At 43.2% G+C, this 21336-nt stretch overlaps 1 protein-coding gene across 4 annotated transcripts in view; it reads left to right on the top strand.

Moving 5' to 3' along the window:
* Positions 1-21336, top strand: part of NKAIN2 (sodium/potassium transporting ATPase interacting 2) — a 1193593-nt gene that overhangs the window by 1163063 nt on the left and 9194 nt on the right. For 3 of the 4 annotated variants that reach the window (XR_006060583.2, XM_004011146.6, XM_027972334.3), the window contains exon 5: positions 3933-3993. Coding sequence is in view for 3 of the 4 variants with exons in the window: in XM_004011146.6 (XP_004011195.2) it covers positions 3933-3993 (61 nt within the window). In the remaining variant the exon portion in view is untranslated. Of the gene's footprint in view, positions 1-3932; positions 8390-21336 lie in introns of those variants that run through there. The other variant, XM_060419416.1, reaches the window with a different exon arrangement.

Genomic DNA, 21336 nt, shown 5'->3' with positions numbered 1-21336 from the left:
TTTCCTCTGGTTATTCCCTCTCAAAGCCCCCTCCCCCATTTCTCAAGATCTATCTCCAAAAACACCAGCCTGTCACTTACAATCTACCCAGGGGATGGATTCCCAGTTCTTCGGGGAGGCAACACTTCCGTTCAGTCTTAAAGGATGAGTCAGAACTACTCAAAGGTGCAGGACTGAGCGAGGAAGAAGGAAGGTGCAGAGTGGCCGGGCACTTTGTTGGTAGAAGGGGTTAATGAGTTAAAGAGCAGAGGGCAACCATCCGATGTATGTCAGCAAACTGCCAACAGCTTCATACCGGTGTCAGTTCTGAGACAAGGAGTGGTGAGAAGTGAGGCCATAAAGGGACCAACATATCACATTAGGAAGGATTTGTATTTCACAAAAAATTGTATACATTTTTGGTTGAAGACAGGGCACTCCTTAAGTGTATTGTGTAGAAAATGACACAGAATTGCAATTTGATTCATACTCAAAGCCTTCTGATTATAGCCCTAATCTGCCTTCACAGCTTTTATTTCCCTTGTTTTAACATGAGGTCCACACACACCCATCAGATGAAAGGACTGGCTCTTCCTTGAACACAGCTGTAAGTTCCCCGCTTGATGAACTCACTCAGGCAAAGCAAGGCCCGTTTTACCACTCCTCTGCAAAAATACGTATAATGCTCTTCCAAAGGCAGTTGTGAGGATTTAATGAGCTAACCGCAAAAGCAGGCAGTTTACTGTTTGTCAGTTAGGAGACAATCAATTTTCTTCCTTCCTCCTGACACTTATCCTAATCTACTTTGAATTACAATTATATGTGTATCCCTGCCACAAGATTGCAAGATCCTTTAGACTGGGTCTATAACAGTGGCTCTAACGAGGGGCAGTTTTGCCTTTGAAGGATGTATGGAAAGGTCTGGAAACATTTTGTACTTAGTCGCTCAGTCGTATCCGACTCTTTGTGACCCCATGAACTACCTCCAGGCTCCTCTATCCATGGGACTTTCCAGGCAAGAATACTGGAGTGGGTTGCCAGTTCCTTCTCCAAGATATTCTGGATTATCTCAATTGTCAAACTGTCTTGATCATAGGGTGTTAGTAGTTATACATCCTATAAGGTACAACGGAGCCCACAGAAAAAGAATCACTCAACCCAAAACGTCAGTGGTGCCAAGGTTGGGAAACCCAGCCGGGTTCATCTTTGTGGCCCGAGCACAGTTAACAGAGTTGCATGTTATAGGAAGTATTCAGAGCTGTAAGAAATCCTTTGAAACTGCTCTTCAGAAGGTAAATTTATAAATTGCTGCGAGGGAGTGAAAATTAAATTAGAAATTTATTCAGTGTAGGAAAATTGAAAGGTAACAGAGGTTTATGAATCCTGACTAATTTGGGGGAAACTCATTTCCATTTGTATTTAGAGGTGACCAATTTAAAAGCTGAAGTTCTCTTAATCAGCAAGCTTTTGTAATGAAATGCAGCAGGATTTACTTTTATATCAAAGTCGCCCCCCTGATAGTTAAAGAATGCAACTGAATACAATTAAAAGCTCACTGGTAAGCACAATACAGTGCCACGGCTGCATCCTGGGAGAGAAATACTCTTAATAATCTAGATTCTAGTGACACTTTAATGAGAAGTTTAAACTCACTGGCCCTGAATCTCAGAATTCATCTGTGCTCTTTACCTAGATTTTCATTTCAAAGTAATTAAGTGATGAGTGAAAATCAAGAGAAAAGCTTGTGATTGGGAAAAAATGCTGCCTGTAGTATTCTAACCTGAAGAGAGGAACTATGGATGAATCTACGGCATTAGCCACAGTGGTAACACCTCCCTGCAGAGGAAGAAGAGGAGACACAGGCAGTACCCAGGGGATCTAACCAAACCCACAGCTTCTTCGCCTAGCAGGTGTCAGATCCGGCACCCGCGACAAAACACCAGTGGGCCTGGGTCACTCAGTGATGAGGGCATTTTCATGGGTCCTGGTAGATAAAAAATTTAAAAGTGTTAGTATAATCTGTTTTCCCCACTATCCGTGAAAATGCTCAAATCACTGTGTGATTTTGCTTGGTCATATCAAAATCCTTGCTGAAGCCAAACAGGACACACTGGTTTTTTTAACAGTACCTAGCACTTGAAAAGTAAATCTCATAAAAACAGTAACTCTGATAATTCCATTATATAAGGAAATAGTTCTTATTATCACAATTTTATTGCCAATAACCACAAAGAGAAAAATGGTTATTTGGTAAATTTTCTAACACATTTTTTAAAAACCTAAGGGCTAACGTAACATCAGTGGTATGTTATCTGCACTATATGCCAAGTCGCTTCAGTCGTGTCCAACTCTTTGCAACCCTATGGACTGTAGCCCACCGGTTCCCTCTGTCCATGGGATTCTCCAGGCATGAGTACTAGAGTGGGTTGCCATGCCCTCGTCCAGGGGATCTTTCCAACCCAGAAATCAGACCTGTGTCTCTTACGTCTCCTGCACTGTCAGGCAGGTTCTTTACCACTAGCACCATCTGGGAAGCCCCAGTATGCTTTCTATCTATTATTATATATAACAGTTTAGATAACCCACTTGGTGTGGGAGGGCGGGGGGCTCCACTGTTCCTCTCATTCAGGATCTGAAAACAGAAGCTGGTAAAGAATATTCTGCAAAAGTTTTCCTCATCCACTTCTCACTCTTAAGCAGGGTCGCTGCTTCTGTGCTGGGAAAACCACCGCTTTATCTCGTGCCAGTTCTCTTTGAAAAAGAACTAGAATCTGCCAGAACATGCTTTCCTTCTCAAATTAAAATCAGAGATTTTCTAAAGTTCCTTTGAACTGGACCTCTCTCTATCTCCAAATAGTTCCCATTAAATCTCTCAGTGTACCCTGTGACTTAAACTGTTTCACTCGTGTCTTCCAGAAATATTGCAATCTGTCAGATAACGGAAAAACAAGTTCATTAGACTTCTCACAGCAGCAACTCTCTGCTCTGTACCTTAGCTTCCTAATTGAAGACGGTAGCCTTTTTTCCAAGATTCCCTTCCCCGATGCCAAATACTCAGCGGATCAATGCCTGTCTGAAATGTCATTGTGAATAATGTTCATCACTATCCTGAGCATATGCTTTTTAGGATTCCTCCAGACTGGATTATTTGGAGGGAAAAAAATTTCCACAAATCAGGAAATTAGTTTCCTTCCTTCCACCAGTATTCATTATTGGACTCAATAATTACATGAAGGAATACAAAACTATGACATCTGAGGGGCTATACATCAAGAGCTTTGCTGTGCTCCTTCACAGACACTTGTTTCAGTGAGCAAAGGCTTCCCTGACGACAGGGATCTCTGCCACATGTTTCAGTAAAGATGCTCTGATGTGTGCGATCCCAGTTCAGAGCATACTGGTTATCTACCGTGTTGCTCTTCTGTAGCACATCATCTTGATTATACCTGGTATGCTGTGTTCCTGGTCTTGGTTCCTGAAACTGGTCTAAACAAGTTTTACTTACAAAGCGTTCATGCAACTTTCCATGGAATCTCCTCAATATTTTTCCCTTGAAACATTTTTCTGCTAGTCAGCAGGAATCCAATTTTAGAATCTTAGGCTCTAGGCTAATGAAAAGTGAATTAGAAGTTGATTGGCACAAATGCAAATGTTAATCCATTAATGAATGGCCATAGTTCTTTTTCAAGACCTAAAATAATTTGTTGTAGATTGCCTGGCAATTAACAAATCTCATACGTAACTGCAGAACAAAGGAAAACAGAGTAATGTAATCATTTGTAAGGCACATTATACGAATCAAGACTCCACACTAGAATCTGGAACCAGTCTGATGAACCATTTTGGAACACCAAATCTAGTCAAAACTGCCTGCCTTTAAAAGGCCATTCCCCCAATGAGGTCCAGGACTGTTGCCTTTGCCTCATGTCTAAAGCATCTTTATTTTGTTTCAGCTGGCAGGGTTCATCTACGCCTGTTATGTTGTGAAATGTATAACTGAAGAAGAGGACAGCTGTAAGTATAAAAGCTCTATCCTGTTTCTTTCAAGTTCAGAGCATCGTCTGTACTGCCGCTTACCTAGACTATCTGCTTGTCAGACGATATCCCTTAACGCATCGTTAGAACCAGGGACTAAGCCCTTTGCACACATCAGGCTAAAGTGTTTTTCATAAAAGTATCCACCATACAGATAACTAATTGGTGTCACCTAGGACTACAAATGACTACAATCAACAATTCGCAGTAAGTTTCAAAAATTCTCACAAGAACCAACTTCAGATTAAATCAAGAAATCATGAAACCAAATGATAGTTCCTTTTTGTTCCTGTGTGCATGCTAAGTTGCTTCAGTCGTGCCCAACTCTCTGCAACCCTATGAATTTAGCCCACCAGGCTCCTCTGTCCATGGGGATTCTCCAGGCAAGAACACTGGAGTGGGTTGCCATGCCCTCCTCCAGGGGATCTTCCCAACCCAGGGATCGAAGCCACACCTCTTATGTCTCCTGCACAGGCAGGCAGGTTCCTTACCACTAGCACCACCTGCGAAGCCCAGTTTTGTTGTTATAATTTGATACAAATGGCAAGAATGTTACCTCAGAGTCTCAGCATTTAGCACTACTGCTTAATCCAAAGTATAGACCTCAGGGCCGTCTCACAAGCCTTGAAGCGGCTCCACTGTCCTCTGCTCTTCTGAAAATCGGCAGATAGAAAGTTTCACTCTTCCTCGCCCCCACTAAGGATCTGAAAGAAGAGGACTGGAAAAAGTCCTTCCGGGATTTCTGGGTACTTGCGCATACAGCTATATTTACTCTGAGGAAAAATCAGAGGTGGGGATCATTTTTCTTGGTTTTCAAACATGTTCATAATGACTGGGGTATTGAGACAGTGGGGGGAAAGATGATAATCCACTGCTCTGTTACAGGATGATCCAAGGAAAATGCTCAGAGAAACATGTGTTTCTGCTTCACTTTCCAATCATACTAGAAAGGAGGAGGCTGTATCAGATGTTTCATTTAGAGAACACACGTTTTCAATCATACTTGCACGCTATGTAAAATCAGGACTACACAGTGTATAGTTTATAGTATGCTGTGTGCAAAAGGAAATGATAGTCATTTACAAATAAGCATTTACAAAATACTCCTCAACGTGTGAAGCGCTGTGTCAGTCTCTGGATGTTTTTAGAGGAATGATATGCAGTCTTTTCCCTCTAAGAATTCAGGACTCTGTAGGGGAAAACAACATGTGGACAAATAAGTGTAATAAAACTCTGTACAGTGTATAGTGTGGGGAGATGGAATAGGAATCAGGAATGGTTTCATAGAGAAGAGTTCTCTTGAGTTTCCCCTTGGAAAATAAATTAGTATTTGCTGGGGAGCCAATGTGGGAGTAAGGTGATCCCAGGCAAAAGGTGAAAAAGCATCAAGACATATCACAGCCTGCCAAGCCGGGGGCAGAGGAGCCGGGATAACATGACTGAATTACACCCTATGCTAGAAGTGGGCACCCAGAGATGACTGGACGCAGATGAGATGGCATAAAAAATGGTTATGACAAAGAAAAGAGTCTGCACTTTATTTTGCTTTGCATGATGGCAAATCAATTGGCAGCTAGTAGAAAGAGAATGACATAATCAGAAACGCAAACATATGCAAACAAAACATTATGAAGCAAAGACTTGGATGAATGGATCAAAACTAAGGAAAGGGAGACAAATCAGGACACCATGACAAGGACTGAGATGAGAAGATGAGGGTCTGGCCTACGACCAGTGATGGAGAGGGAAAGGGTATGTGTGTTATTAAACATAAGTACTCAGTGATGGGTTAAAAAGAGATTGATGGATTTCCGGGTTTCTGACATGAATGAACAGGTAGATGGAAATGTCAGCTGAGGAAACTAGAACAGGAATCCCAGGGAACTCTTTTAGGGAATTCGTCCCTAAGTCAAGCTTTAGTCAAAGCCATATAAATGAAAGGGGGTGTGAAGTTACAAGCATCTTTTGGAAGACAAGGCATACCTTTAAAACGTCTGAAAAACGTTTCCATAATGCTTCTCCTTTATATATGTTTTGACCACAGCTCCTTAATTTAACCACAACTCACAACTTCCTGTTTTTATTGGAATATAATTGCTTTACAATGTTGTATTAGTTTCTGCTGTACAATGAAGTGAATCAGCTGTGCGTGTGTGTGTGTGTGTGTGTGTGTGTGTGTGTCTGACTCCCCCCTACATCCCACCCATACGGGTCACCACACGGCACCGAGCTGAGCCGTCTGCCCTATACAGTTTTACACATGGCAGCATACACGCATAAATCCAATCTCCCAATTCAGACCCCACTGCACCCACCCACCCATTCTGTCTGTGTCTCTATTCCCCCTTTGCAAACAAGTTCATCAGAACCATTTCTCTAGATTCCACATATAACGATTAGTACACAATATTTGTTTTTCTCTCTGATTTACTTCACTCAACTTAAGCGCCTATATTAATCTAAAATGCAAGCAGCCTTATCATAGATAATTTTTCTACTTGTGGTCTTTTTGCTTAGTAAGATATAAACTACTTTCTTTTGTATTCAAGTAGTCTCATGTTTATCTTGGACATTCATGGGACCGCTGAAGTCCTGAGATATGAGGCAACTTTAACGTATATATAAACAGAGAAGGGATCTGTGTGTGACTGTCCTTACCTGCTATGGATTTGTGATGAAGCACCCTAAAGGGAGTGTAGGGCAGGAGGAGGTGCCAGCTCCCTAACTGCCAGATTAGTTAAGTCTCCATTCCTAAGGGTCTCAGAAGGGACAGAGGACAGTTTGGGTTCTGTAGCTGCGCTGGGACCAGACTGTATAGATAAGAGCCTAACCATGCACCTGGGAGACTGCAGTGTCCGTGACGTCAGGAGGATACTGACCAGTCTGCCCTCGGTTTTAATATCTGAGGCTCAGCAGCAATTGCAGCCAGCCAGCCTCAGAAGCACCAGCCTCGAGGGAGCTGCGGTGAGGGTTCAGGCTCCACAACCGAAGACTCAAGAATCCACAAAATAGAATAAACCTTTGCTGAACTAAAGGGAGTCACTGCAGGCACATCAAACGCCGAAGATTTTCTTCCTTATTTCTCCTTTTAAACGGTATCCCATGCACTTCTCTAGTGGCCAGTTTGATAAGTATTTATCGAGACACTTTAATGCAAAGTTGTTGTTATTTCCAATGAGAACCTAGGGCCTTGAAGCTGACATCTCTGACCCTTCGGCGATCTAAGCTGGAGCCACAGCCTGGCAGGACAGCTGGCAGTGCAAACTCACAGGACACCACTGCCATCTGCTGAGCCTGCCGGGGGATGACGACCGCCCTTGGAGCAAAGATTTCAAATAGGAAGATGTGGCACTTCCGCCCCCGTGGGTCAGCCCCCTAGGGCTGCAGTGACAAAAGTGTAACAGACGGAGCAGCTTAACCAGCAGATCCCTATGATCTCACAGTTCTAGAGGCTAGAAGTCCAAGTGCAAGGTGTTGGCAGGCTTGGTTTCCCCTGAAGGCTCTCTCCTTGGCTTCCTGAAGGCTGAATTCTCGCATCGTTATCACGTGCCCCCTTTTCTCTGTGCGTATGCCCATGTCTCTTCCTAGGCTTTAAGGGCACCGGTTTTATCAAATGAGGGCCACATGTCCTTACGGCCTCTTTAACCTTGTAATGTGATAGTCGCTCAGTCATGTCCGACTTTCTGTGACCCGTGGACAGTAGCCTGCCAGGCTCCTCTTTAACCTTAATTACCTCTTTGAAGGCCCCTCTCCAAATACAATCCACCTAGGGGGTTCAGCCTTTAAAAGATAAATCTGGAAGGGGACACCATTCAGTCCCGAACATCCCATATCTAAAGATTAAACACATACACACAGAGGCACACAGCGTGAGGCTATTTGTAAACATCTACTGGGAAGAGAGTGGGGCTAGCTTCCACTCACTGGCGCCTCAAAGGGCTGCGCGTAAGAGGCTCCAGGCATAACAGTGGCCTCCCCGCCCCTGGCACGCCACCGGCAGGCAGCGGTCCTGGTTAGCATCCCCCGCCGGGGGGTAGGGGCGATCTGCCTTCAGATGAGAAGCTCCTGGCCAGAAAAGCTGGGACCTGCTCCAGAGGGTGCGCCCTGACGCTTGAACCTTATGTGACTGGGGCAACCATCACAACGTACTTTGCTACATTTGTTAGTGAAAAGGCAGTGGTATGTCTTAGGAGAAAATTCTTTCTCCAGGGGAGTGGTCATCCCTCACTGAGCTGTCTTTGTGGTTGGGCTCTTCACTCTATCATGCGTTGCCAACCAGGCTGTTTTTCCTTAGAACCTCCAGTGTTTTCCATGCCTCTCTACTTGTTCTCTTTGACAATATTCTGTGAAATAAATAAAAGGTTCCGAGACTTCTGGTCTGTTGCCTTTTATGATACTTGTAACTCTTCTCTCCCTTAATCTTCAGCTTCTCTGCACCAGAGTCCGATGTCCACTTAGAATGACAGGACTAAGAAATTACCTGCTACGTTAGCGCTGTTAGATGGGACAATTAAAAGGAAAACGTGCAGCTGTGGAAAATATCACTGATCCATAAGAGGGGAAAAAAAAGGCCAACATCATTTCTAAATTTTTATTATGTGTTCTTATAAACCTTTGCCTTAATAGTTAAACTAGAACTAAAAATAAACATCAGTCCTCTGGAAAATGGATCCATTTTTCTAAGTGCATACTAAGTCACTTCAGTTGTGTCTGACTCTTTGTGACCCCGTGGACTGTGGCCCACCAGAATCCTCTGTCCATGGGTTTCTGCAGGCAAGAATACTGGAGGGGTTGCCATTTCCTCCTCCAGGGGATCTTCCTGACCCAGGGGTCAAACCTGTGTCTCTTCTGTCTCTTGTTTTGACAGGAGGGTTCGTTACCACTAGCACCACCTGGGAAGGCGACATTTTTCTAAGTACTCACTATCTTTCCTAAAAGAGATTCAGTGTGTTTGCAAATGTTATTAAATATTCAAATCATCCTGGAAAATATGCAGAATGCCATTTTAAAATATCCTAAGGGGGCTTATTTTGAAAAAATATTTAAAAAATTAATTCTAGATTTTTAAACTTGTAGATACACATGTGCATGAACCTGCCAACCAAGCACAGATACATAAAATCCTGTCCTGAATTCTCCAAAACAAACTGGCCTTGGGATAAAAGTCATAATCAATTTATGGAACCTTTCATTTGAAAAGCAAACCACAGGAAATTATTCACTTCTCTGAGGCTAATAATTTTCTGTTATTTTTGTTTGATTTTTCTTCTAAAGCCTGCTGGCCTGCACTTCTGTGTATTGAACTCTGTTCTGCACACTTTGATCATTTTTCTAGCTTGACAGGATCACTGAGTTTGGATGCTATTCTTTGAGCACAAGGACATGTTCTCCCACCTCTGAGGGTGGGTGGAGGTGGCAAGGGAGGAGTACTCAGCCATTAAAAAAAAAAAAATTGGTGCTTTCTGTTTATAAAAGGATGTAAGTTACTGCAAAATGGAGAGAACCTACAGATGAAAGAACAAGAAAGTTAGAATGATTTCACAATTTCAAATTCTGGCTCTCAGTTAACATTTGGGTGTATGTCTCCTTTCTTCCTATCTTTTTCTGTCTCTCTTATTGGTTGTTGGGGCCATTTTATACATTCTGCTTGGTAACCTCAGCTGTCTTTCTTATTATTTATAAATCACTCACCAAACATAACCCAAGGGGTAGGCAATTAGCAGTTCAAAAAAGGTGCGAAGTTCCTGAGTGCCAGGTTGACAGGTAGAGTTATGAGAATGATTTGCCTATTTTACTTCCCAAATATCATACTCAGTCAAATGAAAGTATAACATATTATTGTTTTCTTTACAACATTTGTTTTGCAATTCTGAAGGTGACTGACTGAAGTAATCTTGTTTATATCTGCCAGCCTACCACAAAACCAAAATTTGTCTCTTCTTTCCCCATCTCTGAACAGAATCACTCATTATTAGGGTCTGGAGCCCCAGACTTCAGATGCTGCTAATCTCTAGCTGGTGCTCTGCAGAGCCACAGAGGGGCCAGAGTAGAAGGTGTCACTTTGCCCCTTTCCCAACCTTCCAGAGCAGGAGCTCTGCATTTGTTAAATTTTACAGCTCCCGATTTGGCTTCAGACTTCTTATGAACTGAGAACACTGCAGAGTTTGAAATGATGGAAAACTACTGCCTACTGCTCTATTTCAACACTTTAATTTTATAGACCCATAAAGATTAAACAACTTGCCCAAGGTCACTGAGTGTTCCCGGTGAACTTCTGACATCACACAGGACATACTGACTCCCTCAAGGGAAGACAGTGTTAGGGGATGTCACTGGGGACCACACCTATCTTGACCACTGCTATAGCCTCCGCATCTAACCTATCCCTCAATAAGTATATGGGAAATAAATGAATCAACCAGTTAGCTCTCCACTAACATCTCCTGGACTATATGGAAACTCCAAACGACTGTGACACGTTGGTAGACCCCAGTTTATTCTAAGTAAGAGAATAATGAATAAATAAATAAATAATGAATTTATAAGAAATAAATGAATAAATAAAGCAGATTTCCTCATTTTCTACAAATGGAAGAAAGCTGGGGGGAGAAAGATATGCTGCCATAAGTAAAAACAAAAGCCAGACTAGATGATCAACGCCGAAAACAAATACATAACACGTGTGCCTCCCGTCAGTAACACGTGAGCTCCTGTCAGTGACGGCAGCCTTCCCTAATTGTGAGACAATTTTTACAGTTCCGTCTCTCGAAATTAGTACTGGTCTTTTCAGCCAGCTGTTAAATTGCTCCCTCTTGTGGTCACGGAAGAGAAAACATGAGGGCTTTATTTTTAAATTTGGATATTCAGGTCCAACACCCAAGAAGAGCAGAATTAAAGAATGTGCTGTCAGACAGTTTCACTCATCCTCCAAGCTGGTGAGGTCATGCTTAAAATCTCCCATGCTAGGCTTTAGTGTTTCACAAACCAAGAACTTCCAGACTGGGTCTCGAAGTCCAAACCTGGTTTAAAGCTGGGTTTGAAAAAGGCAGAGGAACCAAAGATCAAATTGCCAACATTCGCTGGATCACAGAGAAAGCAAGGGAATTCCAGATAAGTATCTACCTCTGGTTCATCAACTACGCTAAAGCCTTTGACTTTGTGGATCACGACAAACTGTGGAGAGCTCTTAAAGAGATGAGAATACCAGACCACCTTAGCTGTCTCCTGAGAAACCTGTATGTGAGTCAAGAAGCAACAGTTAGAATCTAGTATGGAATAACTGATTGTTCAGGACTGAGAAAGGAGTACAACAGGGCTGTCTGCCGCCACCATGCTTATTTAACCTATACGCTGATGATACACCTATCATCAGAAATGACAGGCTGGATGAGTTACAAGCTGGAATCAAAAGACAGGTGGGAGAAGCATCAACAACCTCAGATATGCAGACGGTACCTCTCTAATGGCAGAAAGCGAATGGGAACTAAAGGCCTCTTGATGAGGGGGAAGAAGGAGAGTTCATGAGGCAGCTTAAAACTAAATACTTTAAAAAGCGAAGATCATGGCATCTAGACACATTACTCCACGACAAATAGGGGAAAAGGTGGAAGCAGTGACAGATTTTCTCTTCTTGGTCTCTAAAGTCGCTGCAGATGGAGACTGCCCAAACTGAAATCAGAAGACAATTGCTTCTCAGCAGGAAAGCTATGACAAACCTAGACCCCGGGTTGAAAAGTAGAGACATTACTCTGCTGACAAACGTCCACACAGCCGAGAATATATAGTCTTCCCAGTGGTCATGTATGGTTGTGAGAGCTGGCTGTAAACAGAACGCCAAAGAGGGCTAAAGAACTGATGCCTTCAAACTGGAGGTTTGGTGCTGGAGAAAACTCCTGAGAGTCCCTTGGGCAGCAAGGAGATCAAACCAGTCAATCTTAAGCAAAATCAACCCCGAATACTCACTGGAAAGACTAAAGCTGAAGCTGCAGTGTTTGGGTCCCCTGAGGCTAACAGCTAACTCACTGGAAAAGTCCCTGATGCTGGGAAAGATGGAGGGCAGAAGGAGAGGGCTTCAGAGAATGAGACGGCTGGATGGCATCACCAATGCAACGAACATGAACTTGGGCAAACTCGGGGAGATGGTGAGGGACAGCGAGGCCTGGTGTGCTGCAGTCCATGGGGCCACAAAGAGTCGGACATGACTGGGCGACTGAACAATCAACATTCAGGGCCAAGTTGAGTCTTCTTGAACAGTTACTTCTCATTTTCTCCCTCTTCTCCTAGCGGCTATTCCATTATACTTCATAACTTTTTATACACAAACATACACACACATACATGCACACTAGGACCATCCTTAAATAAATCTAATGTTCCCAAGGGAATCCCAGGTGGTAAAGAATCTGCCTGCCAATGCAGGAGATGCAGGAAACACCAGTCGGATCCCTGAGTCAGGAAGATCCCCTGGAGAAGGAAATGGCAAACCACTCCAGTATCCAGTATTCTTGCCCAGGAAATTCCATGGACAGAGGAGCCTCGCAGGCTACATTCTATAGGGTCGCAGGGAGTCAGACACGGACACAACTGAGTGACTGAGCATGCATACCATGTTCCCAAGTCAAAAATATGGGGGAAGAAATTGATCCATTCTCTACCCTTTGTTGATTCGAAGCATTCAGGCCCGTGTTTCTAAAGAGTCAGTGCTGATGTTAACAATATTCAGACCAGCAAAGGAGGCCCTTTAACTGGGGTGTTTAAAGGAGGTATGTAATGCAGAAAACCAATATAACACAGTCGATAAATAATATCCAAGTGGTTTTAATCCGCCTCAATGGAAAAGAAAGCCAGCGCTTGTGAAAGGCAGGAGAAGTAGTGGTATTTACAGAAAGGATTAAAAGAAACATCTCCCACTGTGATTATTTTGCCTCTTCCCATCCTCTAACACATGTTCTGTACCTGTTTCCTCACCATCTCTCTCTTTACTCACAGTGATAATGACATAAGAAGGAAAGCAGCTAAGTGGCAGAAAGATAGGATGCTTTCAGCACCAACATACATACTCACAAATAGAGTAGACGGGATCCTTTAGTCCTGTCTTGAAAGAACAAATGAGAGCAAGACAAAGAGCTGGCACAGGAAACAGACGTCTGAGAGCCCTCCAACACTGAGACGCACTGAGAAAGAGGACGGTACTCTCAAAGTCGGGCTTTTGATAAAGGATGCTGGCAGTTGCCAAATTCATTACGACCAGTTTTGCTTTAGCGGTAGCAACGGCATCTAATAGGAACAGAAGGCCAGGCATGGCTACCTCCTTCTTAACAGCAGGGGGACTGAAAGCACTGCCTCTCTAAAGACAGGACGGCCACCAGGTATGCGGAACGAAAACATCTGAGCCGAGCTGCCTTACTTACACAGAGCAGTTAAAGAGTGCATTGTAAAGAAGCAGCACAGGGCAAACCCTCCATCCTGCGTGACATTTAAACGAGGCTGCTCCAGCGGCAGAGAGTCAGGCAGGCCTCCACGGGGGTGGGTTGGCATTGTGTGGCAGGGAGTGAAGGAGAAACAAACTTAAAACTCATAGGAGGTGAGGTTTGTTTAAATAATAGAAAGTAATTAGGCTGAAGACAAAAATCAGTGATGGCATTTTATAATTACAATTAATTTAAAGGTTAATTTCCTTTGGCGCTAAAATCTTTATTTAAAACATTTACCAGGAAAGGAAATGAGGATGTTACTATCAAGAGGCGTAGAGTGCTTCTGGGAATCCATGCCTATTATCACTGGAAAATTAGGTTAGGCCCAAAGTGGGAATTTCAATTCATTTCTGTGTATAATAGATGGCGGTCTGGCCTCAGAGTCAGCGGGGCTGCCTCAGGGCAGAGTGAGATTTGCATTTTTTGTTTGTTTGTTTGTTTGTTTAGGGGATTAATTGCAAGTGTTTCCCACAAAGAATCCTGGTTTATACATGAACAATCCTGACACACAAAAAAAATTGGATATGGATTGCTGCCTTTGTAACTAATGGAGTTGATGTGGAAGGAATTCCCAAGAGCACAGATGCAAAGGGATGCTCACCGCCAGGCATCCACATACCTTCATCACGGAAATAAACTGAATGGGGACGGCAGTATTTCTGTGGGCTCCAAGCCCGTCCACCCTACTTTTCTCTCCCGGCTCCCACTCTCTGTCATCACTCTGTTCCCCAGTTGGGAACGGTCACGTCTCGAGTCTCAGGTTCCAACAGACCTATTCTTCAGTTCATCTCCCTAGAAACGTGCTCAGTAAAACTGACGCATAACAGCAGCAACAGCCAGAGGGGGAACAACTCCTTCACACGAATTTTTCCGACTCATTATGTCTTCACAGGTTGGTTCATTTTAAATGCTCCACTGCTATTATCAGTATGTAAAACAATCCCACAAATATGGAATCGTGCAGAGCACAGAGCACTGAACACTATTCGCAATCACCTGCTTTAGTCCCCTGATTTTACAGCTGAGGAAAGGAACACTGACTTGCTCCAAGTTAATCATTTAGAGGCGGTGCTGGGAGCCGAACTTGCCTCCCAGGTCAAGGTATACTTTACACATCACTTCACCGTGAAACTCGACACAGGTTCTTCTGACACCTTTGTCAAGTAGCCACTCCACATGGAAGGCTGTGTGCTACTCACTAGGGATGAAGCAGACACTGTCTTTGCCCCCCTGATGCCTACAACCCAGCACACAATTCACACAAGGAAATAGACCAAAGTGTGATGAGTGTTCAGATAAGGAGAGTGGGGATGGGAGGACTTACCCCCAGTGGTGCCTCATGCAGTTAAGAGGACTAGGAAATTCTTCCCTGAAGAAATGACATCCCCACTGAAACCTAAAGGATAAATCAGAGGGATGTGCAGAATTTAACAAAAGCAGATGCGCCTTTTCTTAAAAGGATAACTTTTTCACCCATATTGACCAAATGGACCCCATAATTCACAAAGGAATCATCTTACGTGTTTTTAGTGAACCCCACATGGAAAACCTAGTTTCACCTATCCCAAATAGCTAAGAAAATACTAGTGACCACTGGGCATCCTCATGCCTGAAATGCTCTCATTGTCCTATAAAGATGATCACTTTAGGTTTAGTCCTCCTTTCTGGAGGCTGAAAAATAATGCAAAAATTGTGCAACCAAAAAGTACAAGGGGAGAAACAGTTCTCTCCTGGGGATTTTAGCATCCATGCTTTATTTCTCATTTTCCTAAATATGGATACATCGATGTCCGACACCCTAATTAAAACCTGCATTTAAGTGGGCTGTGCCTTCTAAATATATCCCAGATGTCAGCTGTGAAGACACAGCCAATCATGTCTAACTAGCCTGCCTAGAGCCTGTAATAACTGCTCTCTCCAATTTCGACTGAGAGACACGTCACATATAATTGAAAGCCATTCTCTAGGGGAAGAACAAAACAGAGACTGGTGTTATCTAATCCACCCAAATGTCATGGCACAAAGTGATGCCAGGAAGCTTGAAAATAAAGGTCATTTTATCACACTCTGCCCGCGATTCCACATCTATTCAAAGTATTAAAACTATCTGAATACAGAGTTTTCTGACTCGAGCTGTACAATTTCTTGACCATCTCGCTTCTTAACCACATCTGTCAGCACGCACTTTGCCACCCCCCGTAGTTCCCTTCACCAAGGAGAGATGTGGACCACCTTCACTATGGAGGAAAAAGGCATCTCTAAAAACCACCAGTTCCAACACTCTCTGCCTGACTGTAAACTCCTACTCCTCCTCCTTTTGTTCTCCTGCCTCCCTCCTGGAGGACTGTGTCTTCATCTTTGCTCAGGAGCTCCCCTCCACTGGAAGTTTTGTTCATCTGTCTACTCAGCATCTCTCTCCCGGATGCATAAGAACAGTGATGCTCTTACAGGCGCCCTTGGTCTTCGTTCCCTGCACTCTCCTCCATCAGGCTTGGATTTCCAATATCCCTGCCTGACGCAGCTCAGATGCAGCGTCTCTACTTCTAATCCAGGGCTGCTGCACAACAGCCGGAGAGAGCCCCGAAGCCCACCTGGGTGCTCCCTCTTCCCAACACAGCTTTCCCTCCTCTCCCACTGACGGTGTGACACAGTAGCCATGGGACCTGCTGCAAAGCCTTCCAAGCACCTTATGCCTAGTACCCAAACCTGAGAAAAACCAAAGCTACCAGACATAACGTGTCCCATTTTCCCCCCAGAACCTCGAGGGTTCTCCATACCAGCAATCATCCTTCTGTCTTCTAGAAAAGTGAAAGCGCTAGTCACTCAGTTGTGTCCAACTCTTTGTGGTCCTACAGACTCTGGCCCGCCAGGCTCCTCTGTCCGTGGGATTTTCCAGGCAAGAATGCTGGAGTGGGTTGCCATTTACTTCTCCAGGGCATCTTCCCGACCCATGGACCAAACCCAGGTCTCCTGCATTGCAGGGAGATTCTTTACCATCTGAGCCACATAGTCTTGAAACCCTGCCTAAATCTGAGAGGAATGGTTAAGCTTTTCTTCTTTCACCTAGCCTTGGCCTCATTCCCTCAGCCCAACCCAGGAGACAAGTTCTTGGTGTCTTCACCTTCACTCACTCCACTCGAAATTTCCTTTTTGACACTCATGGGTCAAAGCCTCACAGACCACAAACCAAATCAGGTCCAGCCTCTCTCCATCCTTTAGGATAAGATACGAGGTGATTTCCCAAAATATTTGAAAAGTGGAAACTCAGTTCTAGGTAGTTTTTTTTTAATATATACAATATCTTTCCTTTTCATCTACAATATGTCACATGGCTTACTCCTATCACTTGCTAGACTATAGTTAACCAACCAAGTGGGCGCTTGCCAGACTATAGTTAACCAACCAAGTGGGCATGAGAAGAGTTTCCATAAACCTAACTCAGCTTCTGCTGATGACTTCCACACTTTCATTATTCCACACTAATTTCAAGTAAATTCTAACACAAAGTTCTCTTTTCTGACCCTTACTTATCTCCATCTACTTTCCTGGCCTGAAAAATTCTCATCCTCTCAGTAAAGAAACTGAACATGTAAAGCATACTTCAAATCATTCTTTTTGGACAAATCCCTTGCTAAGAGAGATGAAACCCCACACCCACCTGCAGTGTGTCCATTAAACACGTGCATCTAGTCACACACGCACATAACCCTGTGCAGTTGGGATTGTTTTATCTCCACTTCACAGAGGAAGAAAGTCAGGCTCAGAGCAGTTGTGACCTGCTTGTGGGTACAATGCTAGTAAGAAGGGAAGGCACGGCTGAGCCCCGGTCTTCTGACTCCCAAGCCCTCAGTCTTCCACTACTTCACACTCTCCCTGAGATGCAGCCAGTGGTGGCATTACACTATCAGAAGATGATTCAACAGCAAGACCCTTGTCTCAGCAGAAAACCAACATGTGTTTCTTCAAATCTCACCTAAGGTACTGGCCACACTGAGAATCAGCCAAAATAGGCAACAGTGAAAAGACAAAACAGTTTATCAAGTGGAAATGTGTGTAGCATTTTCATTAAGTTTTTAAAACCAACAGCTTAAAGTAGTTACTCAAATGATCTCTAAAGAAATATTTCCTTTGCAGTTTTTAGTATACTTAAATGTGTCTACCAAGTTAAAACCCTGAAGATCTGACTGACACAACTAAGAGAGAAACATGGAAAACACAACCCTAAGATCCTGAGAAAAGGTTTCTTTCTGAACAAGGTTAGGAGTGAAGCATCTGCTGTGATTTAGCTAATAAGTCTCATTTCATTCAATGCATGTTTCGCCTGCTGGAAGCTCTCTGTAGTATCACACTTTAGTGACTTTTCGGGCAATGGCGGAGTAAAACACCCCTACCTACAAAGAATGTGTTTTTCTAATCAGAAAAAATAAACCATCCACTCAGAGATGTAAGTCCAGACTGAGTACATCAAGCTCACAGAAGAAGCTGAATTGCTGCCTCCAAGTAAGTCTTCGTGGGAGGAACAAGGGGTTTTTTGGACTTTGACTTTTATGCTCTGAAATTCCTTTTGTGCCACTGGCGATAAGTACCCTTGGAATCCTTACCTGCAGAGATAATGGATTTACACTCTATTTTCATAGGCCCACGGAAATTCTTTAACATCTTTCAGTGAGTGCTTCCAAATATTTGGGCTTAGCTTTCTGTAAGCTGCCTTTTAAAATTTCCCCCCATGATATTTCCCAGCTCTATCTCCAAAAGAGTGTGTTGACTAGTAGCTTTTGTCATTAATAACCAAGGTACAATTTTATATTACAATACCTCCCTGCCAACATGTATTTTTAAAAAGCACCTTTAAGTTTGCTGAACTCACTGTTCATGATTAAAAGGTTTAAATAAAAGGGAAGCTCACAACAGGGGACATATTTGATTGAAGAATATTCCTTCAAAAAGCATTTTTCTCTTACTTGGTAATTTCTTAATTCCACTATTATTAATGTTATCAAATCATAGTTATTAAACTGATATGGCACTTTACTAATTTAAAATAACTGGGCATCCCTGTGCCTCCACGGGTCAGTAGATTAAAAGCATACCCATACTGCAGATAGGAAAACTAAGGCAAAGAAAAAACCAACTGCAAAGAAAATAACATTCATGAGTTGTTTCAAGAGAACCAAAACCAAACTGCTCCAAAGAGGCAAAGATCAAACAAGTACAAATTTTCTTTTATTTTGTCACCTTCTACTTAGTCATGTACCTCTATTTAGAATGCTATGAACTTGCCAGAAAGAAACCAATATTTTCTCTACCAGTTATCAACATTTTTGCAACATGTGATAGCAATCATCAATGGATGATCCCTCTCACCCTAGTTATGCTGATGCTAAAGCAAGGCCTAGCTTTCTCCCTTCCATTCATATCGACCAAAGAAACTAGAATGGTGCCTTCTTTCCATTGATATCCAAAAGACTTATTTTGTCTCACAGGATCCAAGCAAGTACTGACACTCTAGATCTTCCATAAAAGGTCTTCTCTTAATTATCATTCAAGGCTTTCTGAAGAAAGGGTAAATGCACTTAAATTTCACTTAGAAATTTTCCCAGCATCTTCCATACTTAAATCACCTGCCTTTTCTCAAAACAGCCTCAAGAGTTTATTCAGTAAATATGGCTTCCATGAGCCAGACATTGTTCTGGGTTCTGGGGCCACCGTAGTGAACAGTAAATCTCATGTAGCTTACGTTACCGTGCTGAGATCAACAACAAATAAAGTAGATTCATAATATGTCAGGTGGAGATAGGTTTCAATGAAACACAATAAAGCTGAACGAAGAAAAAGAAAATTCACCTCTCCAGTCCCAGCAAGTCTCCAATTTGTCTCCCACCAATTACAATTATAGTTCCTGTTTCCCAAATGTTTTCTGGTCCTTGCTGCTCATATATGCCATGTACATACTACATTTTCTAATGAGGCCAAACACAAGCTCCCTTCTCTCAATTCTTTTTGTTCTGTTAAAGGCAGCAACACCTCCTAGACAACAAATTTTGAGCTCTAAGCCAAACAGCTAGTTGCCATTATTTGCTCACTAAGTCATGTCTGACTCGTTTGCAACCCCATGGACTGTAGCCCAGCAGGCTCTGCTGACCATGAAATTCTCCAGGCCAGAATACTGGAGTGGGTAGCCTTTCTATTCTCCAGGGGATCTTCCCAACCCAGGTCTCCTACATCACAGGCAGATTCTTTATCATCTGAGCCACCGGGGAAGCCCTGTATTCCTATAGTTGTTCCAAATTAAACACTTCCTTTCTCCCACACTGCACAGTTTAGAAAAATTATAAAGAAAATCCTGAATTCTTAAGGGTTTTTAGTTTTCTTCTTCCACACATGTCTCCCCCAGGGCTCTACACCTCTCATTTTATCCTCCCACTAATAAAATAAGTGTTATAATTCTTATGTAAGAGAAGTTCAGTGATTTGTCTAAGGTCACACAGCCAGAAACTGGTCAAAACAGTATTTGAATCCTGATCCTTCTAACATCAGACCTTCGTTCTTTTCATTACACTCTAGATCCTCGTATCATGGTTTCAGCTACCTGCCGTCAACTGCAGTCTGAAGAGAATAAACCATTCCTAAGTTTTAAATTCTGAGCCATTCTGAGTACTGTGATGAAATTTCACACCATCCTGCTCGGTCCCTCCAGTAACATAAATCATCACTTTGTCCAGCATATTCATGCTGTGCACGCTACCTATCCATTAGTAGCATCCATTAGTAAGGGGTGGGGGGGGTGGGGGGGAAGCAAAGTATTGTGTAGATACAGGGTTCAGCACGGTTCAGGAATCCATTAAGGACCTTGAACTGTATTCTGTGGATATGGAAGGACTGTTGTACTACTCCACTTCTGACCAGAAGAGAAATTCTGCCTCAGTAAAAGGGTTTTAGTGATAAAAAAGAGAGAGAGAGAGATTAAATCATAAGAGGATATAGAGGCACCTTCAAAGCATATGACTAACTGAAAGAAACCAATCAGAAAAGGCTAGAAACCATAGGAGTCCAGGTATGTGACATTCTAGAAAAGGCGGGCTGACTCAACAGCTTGGAGCTGGGATCATTTGAAGGTACCTGTCTGGGTGTTGATGCTGATTGTCAGCTGGGACCTCAGCCACCCTGTTGGCCAAAATCATATCCAAGGGTCCTCTGTTGATCTCTTCACGTGGGCTAGTTTGGCCTTCCCAGTTTGGGCATGACGGTTGTATTCCTGAAGAGCAAAGGGAAGTGCGTGACATTAACTGGAGACAGTAAAAAGATCAATGGTTGCTAGAGTTTAAGGGAGAGGGTGGGATTAAAGGGCTTCCCTGGTGGCTCAGAGGGTAAAGAATCTGCAGGTCCCTGCAGTGTGGGAGACCTGGGTTTGACCCCTGAGTTGGGAAGATCCCCTGGAGAAGGAAATGGCAACCCATTCCAGTATTCTTGCCTGGAGAATCCCATGGACAGAAAAGTCTGACCGGCTATGGTCCACAGGATTGCCAAGCCAGACACGACTGAAGCGACGCAGCAGGCGTGCAATGCAGGGATTAAAAAGGTAGAACAAGGGAATTCCCTGGTGGTCCAGTGGTTGGGACTCTGTGCTGTCACTGTCAAGGGCCTTCCTGGTTCAATCCCTGGTCAAGGAACTAAGATCCTACAGGCAGCATGGCCAAAAACAAACAAAAAAAAAAAACCCTAAAAAGGCAGAACACAGATTTTTAGGGCAGTGAAACCATTCTGCATGATACCAAAATTGTGGATACATGTCATTACAAGTCTGTCGAAACCTACAGAATTTAAAAGCAAAGTGAACCCCAATGCAAAC

Source organism: Ovis aries, chromosome 8 (assembly GCF_016772045.2).
Source record: "Ovis aries strain OAR_USU_Benz2616 breed Rambouillet chromosome 8, ARS-UI_Ramb_v3.0, whole genome shotgun sequence".
Taxonomy (NCBI): domain Eukaryota; kingdom Metazoa; phylum Chordata; class Mammalia; order Artiodactyla; family Bovidae; genus Ovis; species Ovis aries.
The sequence above is the reverse complement of the archived record's forward strand: the minus strand, read 5'-3'. Positions and strand labels throughout refer to the sequence as shown.